At 43.4% G+C, this 7,413-nt stretch overlaps 1 protein-coding gene across 2 annotated transcripts; it reads right to left on the bottom strand.

Moving 5' to 3' along the window:
- Positions 1 to 252: 252 nt before the first annotated feature.
- LOC109907460 (interleukin enhancer-binding factor 2 homolog) lies at positions 253 to 6,793 on the bottom strand. 2 transcript variants are annotated; one of them, XM_020505422.2, is made up of 15 exons: positions 6,670 to 6,793; positions 6,139 to 6,198; positions 5,029 to 5,071; positions 4,611 to 4,715; positions 4,319 to 4,396; positions 4,105 to 4,207; positions 3,612 to 3,677; positions 3,232 to 3,348; positions 2,865 to 2,943; positions 2,461 to 2,548; positions 2,005 to 2,066; positions 1,751 to 1,865; positions 1,484 to 1,574; positions 1,223 to 1,404; positions 253 to 577 (listed from the first exon to the last, which is right to left on the bottom strand). In XM_020505422.2, the coding sequence occupies exons 1-14, from the start codon at positions 6,672 to 6,674 to the stop codon at positions 1,253 to 1,255; spliced, it is 1,164 nt and encodes a 387-aa protein (XP_020361011.1). In that variant the 5' UTR covers positions 6,675 to 6,793; the 3' UTR covers positions 253 to 577; positions 1,223 to 1,252. The 2 variants fall into 2 exon arrangements, with proteins under 2 accessions (XP_020361011.1, XP_031649416.1); XM_031793556.1 differs by lacking the exon at positions 5,029 to 5,071 and having other exon boundaries at positions 284 to 577; positions 6,670 to 6,775.
- Positions 6,794 to 7,413: the final 620 nt, after the last annotated feature.

The following is a 7,413-nucleotide window of genomic DNA, read 5'->3' as shown; positions in this document are numbered from 1 at the left end:
AATGCTCCTCTTACCAGTAACCTCTCAAATCTGAACTGCAAAACAGCATTTAAGTTTAACTGTGATCCAATAAATTAAATACTAAAAAAGGTTTGTCAAATTTAGGGTACCTAGACTGGAAATGATCTGTGGAGGTAATTACACGACCAGATCTAACCTCTGAAAATGATGTCTTTTCACAAGCATGGGGCCTACATTTTCTATCCAGCCAGCCACACATTTGAAAAAAATAATTTTAAAAGTATGCATTACTGTATTTACGTAAAGAGGCATTACAAATTTATTTATTTTTAAAAGCTGTTTAATTTAGTCATCATTGCTGCTACAAAGTAAAAAACAGACAAAGACACGGAATACAAATAGATAGCAACACCCGTCCCTTTCTGGAAAGGCCGTGAATTTCATTTTTTGTTGATGGCGTTGAGGGACCAGTAACAGTCTATGCGAGTCTCTCCGTCCAGTGGGAGAACTTTGGTCCAGGTCGTTGCAGTCAATTCATTTAGTGGACATGAACTTCATTGAAGGACAAAGGGGCGAGGGTCAGGGGTAAACGTAAAAAGATGTGGCACAGGATCCTCTAGATGGCGACAAGAGGGGGGGGATAAAACATTGTTAAGCCTCAGATCACATTGTATGGGTAAAAGAGTGAATTGGATCCCACCACTAACAACATTTGTTACTCCCCGTCACTTGCAACGCTAATGATGCTGCCTGTCTTCCATTAACCAATTGATCATTGACCATTTTTTTTTCTTCCTCAAGAAAATATCTGGCTCCACCATCACTGCGCACAGGGTTAGAATCGAAGTTGGGTGGTTCTCAAAGACAAAAGAATGTCCTTCGTAAATCCTCTCGTATTATACTCTGTGTAAAGCGTAGCTGATTTCGCAGAATTCTCACCTGTAACACTGATACAGTAGATGGCTCCATGCACTATTATCACCGGCTAGTCTCTGGCTGGTGAGTTGTTAATGTGTGGCAGCTACATAGCTTACTTTGTTATGACTTGGCATTACAGTGATTTATCTCAATAAACAAAAAAATGTGTTGATTTTTTCAAACTCTTAAATACATTAATGGGATTTGCTACTAGCAACTAGGCTAATTTATAGAACGTTACATTAATGTGCTAACTAAGCTACTGTTGGAAATGTAACAATAAGCTAGGCAGCTAGCTAGCTAGCCTGGTAATGAGCCTGGTTTTCTGACTGGCTACTGGTACCTGGCAGCGCATCACTTTCCGGGTTCTTCCTCACTCCTGTGTCTCCATGCTTTCATCCTCAACATCTCCTCCTTCCTCCAGTGCCTCATCCTCCTCTTCCTTCCTCTCTGGCGGCTTCTCGTAGGCCTTCTCAGAGGGTGTGACGATCACGCCGTCCCATGTGGACATTTCCGAAGCCAGGTCTGGGGGGGTGAGGTATATTTATTTAATGTTTACTTTGAGAAAAAGGGTGTGAGTGAGAGCGAGAGATGAGGTACTCACAGCTGGCATCACCCTCCAGGCCCAGGATCTTCCTGTACCCTCCATGAGAGAGAACCCTGACCAACGTCTGAGCAGTGAAACAAACCATGTCCTACAAAAAACAGACACACAGTTTCAACTGATATACCTATGTGAATCATCTGACAGTAATCCTAACCAAACACATATGATCATGGGTGATTTAGTGCTGGGCTGGAGCAAACCCTGTCACCAGGACCAAGGTTCCCCACACCTGTACCATGAAGGCAGCTAAAGCGAAGATATTACCTGCTGCTCGAGGGTCATAACGGTGTGCACCCGGAAGTTTCCACTCTCACAGGGGTCAGTGATGCCCACTGAGCCTGGCAGGAAAAGTCCAGCGGCCAACATCTGTAGGCAGCGTCTGAAAAGAGCAACATTAACAAAAAAAATAATGAAGGCACCGCCAGAAAGTATCACAAAGTCATGTTTTGGAAATGAGACAGTCAACAAAAGACACCTACAGTTGAAAAACAACTGACTGAGGGAATGAGAAGACTCACCTGTAAGCCACATTGAGTGACAGGGGCTGTCTGGAGGGGTTGTTCATGACCGCAGAATGACCCTGAGCAGAAACACTTAATTCCTTATTCATTCCTCCTTTAGTTATACAGTGATACGATACAAGCTTTCAGTTAGGGACAATACAATAGCAAAGACAGAGAATCACAAAAAACATAACATATTAGCCAGGTGACTTGCTCGGTGTGTGGTAATTCGCAACAAATAGCTAAATCATCCATTATCGTGCCTCACCAGTATTACATTCTAATGGTTTACCAGTAGTTGTGCTAATGGTAGGTGTGGTGTCCCCACCAGTAGAACTGAACATTAGCATAACTATGATGAATGCAGTGGGCTAACTACGATCACATGTTAACTGTTGAGTCGTGAGAATGGGGGATGTAGTGGCCGAACCTGTACATCCAGTAGAACTATGGTCAGTGCAATGGACTCACCAGTAGATCCAGGATCCAGGGGGTGAGAGGTTCATACCCGGGGAAACGCACCCTCAGATCCTTCAGCAGGCGAATCAGCACTTTCACCCTAAATAACAACAATAACCAGGACACGAGTTGAACACTTTAAAGAAGATAAGTTTGTCAGCGCTTTGCTGTATTGGCATTTACAATGCACACAGGATAATAAAAGGGACAAAAGGTCATTATGGCTGAAACATTTAGGATAAAAAGTCTCCCTTTATTCCTCCTTTACTTGTGAGAAATATTGAGGATGTGAAAGGTTCAAGAAAGAAAGGAGACCGAGGACCTATTACATCATTTGAGACACATACTGAGGAGACATCGGTTTGTGAGGGTAAACGGGCTGAGAGGTAAAAGACCTTTAAAAAAAGGTGCCTTACGTAGATTGGGAGGCGTTCTCCTCAAACCAGCGGGCATGGCGGATGGCGGCCAGAGCACTCTGCAGCACCTTGATGTCCACTGGGGAGAAAGAGACCATGTCACCGACACCATGATGACCACTTAAAGCACCATTGTCTAGCTGAAAACAGATAATACATCTACGTTAAAAAACGCAAACACAAGCTGCCTCCAGTCTACAATGAATGCTTATGGCATGCATGACAGAGAGCTTTGTGCCAATCACAGTGCATCTATCGGAGTGTTTAGACTTCTTTTTATGTAGCTCTATGAGTGTAGTTATGAGGGCAGCTCATGTTTACATTCTATCACATTGTACTGCGTGTGTGTGCGTCTGAATGTACGTACAGTGCAGTTCGGGGTCCAGCTTGCGCAGGTTGGGGGGAACAGTGGTGATGAGGATTTTCACTGTTGCATCGGCAGAGCTGATCTCAAAACCTGTCTCATTCGTCAGCATGGAGAGAACTAGGACAAAGAGGGAGTCAGTTGGCAACATTACATCATAACCACTGAAGATGTAGAATACCCTGTATCCTATTACCCAGCATGCCTACATTATCCTTGTATTTACACTTTGAATGAATTCGTCGCTAAAACAACATGGCACGACCTATCAACAAAGGTAAATAGGAGCAGAATTTACGCTATTGAAAGCTAAATCGAACTTCAGTGACTGATGTTGCAATGTGGCTACATGAAAACAAACGCAGCTGTGTAATATCGGTCACCTTCAGCAGGGTCTTGTGTGCGAAGGGTCTCCACCACTTTGTTGCCGAGAGCCGCAACAGCCTCCACTGCAAGAGACAACTTTCATTATGGAGGCTCAGTACAACCAATGGAGACAATTTCAAAATGGCTGCTATGGGAAATACAGCCCAGGATGAGGAATGACTTATATTAGGGCGGCAGGTAGCCTAGCGGTATTAGGCTAGTAACCGAAAAGTTGCTTGTTCAAATACCCAAGCTGACAAGGTAAAAAAATTATAATAATAAAAAAAATTTAAAAAACTGTCCATGTCCCCTTGAGCAAGGCACTTATCCAGAGCAACTTACAGGAGCAATTAGGGTTAAGAGCTTCTGCTAAATGACTCAAATGTAGATGTATTATAACCCAGCAATATTGCAAAATGCTGTGCAGCAATCAACGTCGTTGACATTTGAAGACCAATCAAATAATGTATCAAATGGGCTTTGCTTTGTTGGCACACACACAGAACTCACGTGTGGGCAAGATCTTGAGGATGACCACCAGGTCAGCGACATTGTGTCCTGTTGTCATGGTGCCTTTCTTGTATGAGCCCACCTGACGTACCTCTTCAATTTGCTGGAATGAGAGGAGAAAGAAATTCCCATTGTTATTGTACATGGCTAAATATGTTATCCAAGATACAGATACATTTCGGCACGTTATTCTCCACTAAGGTCTGGAACGCACCACTTCAAAGTTCCCGGGGGCGACGATGAGGTTGTCGATGACGTTGTTGATCTTGGTGACCAGGGACAAGATAGAGGACTGAAAGGGGGAGCAGAGAGTTTGCATGTAGTCAATGGAAATAAGCATAGCGTAGGAGTGTGTTGTTTAACACATAACCTAAAGGAATATGCTGATGTGTGCATACAACAGCTTGAGTTAAATTATCCAGCAAGTGTGGTTTGAGTGAGGATGACCGAGTGAGAGTAGTGCATTGAATGTTTGAGAGAGAGAGGTCTGTGTGCGTGTTCTCCACCTGCTCTGCGGGTGTGGGGCTGAGGTCCTGGTTCCTCTTCAGCAGACACTCGCTGAAGGCAGTCTCATCCGCTGCTGCCTTCACTCTGGGGAAGGCCATCTCACACTAGGGGGAACCAGAGAGATAGCTTAGCACTGTACACTCGACATCCCTATCTGCGCTACTGTATTACTTTGACAAGATCCGTGTCGTTTTGACTAGAGCATTAGACCATTCTGTATGAGTAGGTGAGCTGATCTCCATCGATTACAGTCTGCCTATACAGTCTGACTCAGGAGAATGAGGCAATGAGAAATTGTTGATTTCAATGAAAGTGAGCTACATGCTGCACCACTGATATGCTCTCTTCAAAATAACCATTGGTGCAAGAGCTCATGTATACGGGAAGGATGCTTGACATAAAGTGTCAAATACTCACCACATAGAAGTCAAAGGGAATGTGGGGGACAAATGGCCGATACCTGAAACAAGGGGCCAATAAACATTGACGCATCTTATATTGCACCAGACATTCAGATACAGATACAGAGGTGGTGAGGGCTCTAGGAGTGTGGTGCCTGGAAAACAACCTCTCACTCAATGTCAACAAATCAAAAGAAGAGGATTGTGGACTTCAGGAAACAGGAGAGGGTGCACCCTCAAATCTACATGAACGGGGCCGCAGTGGAGAAGGTGGAAAGCTTCAAGTTTCTTGGCGTACACATTACTGACAAACTGAAATGGACCACCCACACAGACAGCATGGTGAAGAAGGCGCAACAGAGCCTCTATATCACCGCCTGGTACAGCAACTGCACCGCCCGCAACCGCAAGGCTCTCCAGAGGGTGATACGGTCAGCCCAACGCATTACCGGGGGCAAACTACCCACCCTCCAGGATACCTACAGCACCCGATGTCACAGGAAGGCCAAAAGGATCATCAAGGACATCAACCACCTGAGCCACTGCCTGTTCACCCCGCTATCATCCAGAAGGTGAGGTCAGTACAGGTGCATCAAAGCTGGAGCCGAGAGACTGAAAAACAGCTTCTATCTCAAGGCCATCAGACTGTTAAACAGCCATCACTAGCACATTAGAGGCTGCTGCCTATAGGATTAGACTAGAAATCACTGCCCACTTTAAGGAATGGAACACTAGTCACTTAAATAAGGTTTACATATCTTGCATTACTCATCTCATATGTATATACTATATTCTATACTATTCTACGGCATTCTTAGTCACTTAATATTAATTCCTACTTAGATGTGTGTATATGTTGTGTAATTTGTTGGATATTACTGTACTGTTGGCAGTAAACGACCAATAACATTTGATTTGACATTCTTCTATGAATTTTAGTTAGCAAAGTTACCTCATGAACCTTACATCTCATTGGCCTAAATTATAAATTGGACTGATTAACTTTACAGTTGTGGGCATAGTAAATCAACCATTATGGCATCACACAAAACTAAAAGCAGGCATGCTCAATTTGAAGTGGTATACCAATATTATTATTCTAGCAACTGGCTGACTAGCTACTCACCCTTGCACCAGTCCACCGCGTGACCCGAACCGGCCACCCCGGCCCCTGCCCCTATCGCCTCTGGAATTGGTTACATTATCAATACAGTAGTTAGTTGGGTGATAGCAATTACCACATTAACTAATTTGCTGAAGAGGCAGCAGCAGCTAACTAGCTAGCTGCTTCCATAGCATGGCTAACGGGGCTAGCTACTGACTGTTCATTCATTCATTTTACCAAGACATAACAATGCACATCTAGCTAGCTACATAATCATACATTAACAATGATATTTGATGGATAGCTTTGTAGATAGGTAGATAACTAGTTAGTTATCAGTAAAGCTATGCTACAGGCCACCTGGCTAACAAAGACGGCTAGATGTGAAGAAAAAAAGGCTAGCTGGGCTAACGTTAGCACGCTACACGTTGCTAGCTAATACAACCTCCCCTAAACCACCCCTTTAAATTCCACCTGTCTACACATCTTTTACAGTTGGATACTGTATAAATATAATCTAACATTGTGGTTTTATCAGATGTATGAAACTACCTCATCGCGTAAGACGTTTTGATGTTTTAATGTAGATGTTCACAGAAAAATCACCAGCCTCCAATGCCGGTCAGGCAGACTACTAATGGAGCCAGGGTTGCCAGGTCTAGATAAAAAAAAAATTACTCCAATTACCCGATACCAGTACATAAGGCCTGAAAACTAGCCACCACAAAAAAGTTCGCAGAAAGAAAGGACACATGTATCCAATAAACCCCTTTCCTCATAACGTTATCGAACGAATTAAGATGGAATATCGACGTAACTTGTTTTGATACAGGCTAAGAAGCTATATTCGGTTTTCCATATTTTCCATATTTCCAAATTCTTGCGAGTTTAAAAATATGTCACAAAAGAAAATATCATTTGCCTTTCTTAACACCCCTGATAATTTTCCATCAATGGATGTCGATTTAACTTGTTTTGACTGCTATAATTAAGCAATAAATCAAAGGAGGTGTAGTTTACAGCCAATGTCAACAGTGAAGAGGCGGGATGCTGGCCTTCTAGGCAAAGTTCCTCTATCCAGTGTCTGTGTTCTTTTGGCCATATTTTCTTTTTATTGGCCAGTCTGAGATATGGCTTTTTCTTTGCAGCCCTGCCTAGAAGGCCAGCACCCCAGAGTTGCCTCATCACTGTTGACTTTGAGACTGGTGTTTTGCGGGTACTATTTAATGAAGCTGCCAGTTGAGGACTTCTGAGGCGTCTGTTTCTCAAACTAGACACTAATGTACTTGTCTTCTT

The sequence above is a fragment of the Oncorhynchus kisutch genome, linkage group LG17 (assembly GCF_002021735.2).
Source record: "Oncorhynchus kisutch isolate 150728-3 linkage group LG17, Okis_V2, whole genome shotgun sequence".
Taxonomy (NCBI): Eukaryota; Metazoa; Chordata; class Actinopteri; order Salmoniformes; family Salmonidae; genus Oncorhynchus; species Oncorhynchus kisutch.
Note: the sequence above shows the minus strand (reverse complement) of the source record. Positions and strands in the feature narration are given on the sequence as shown.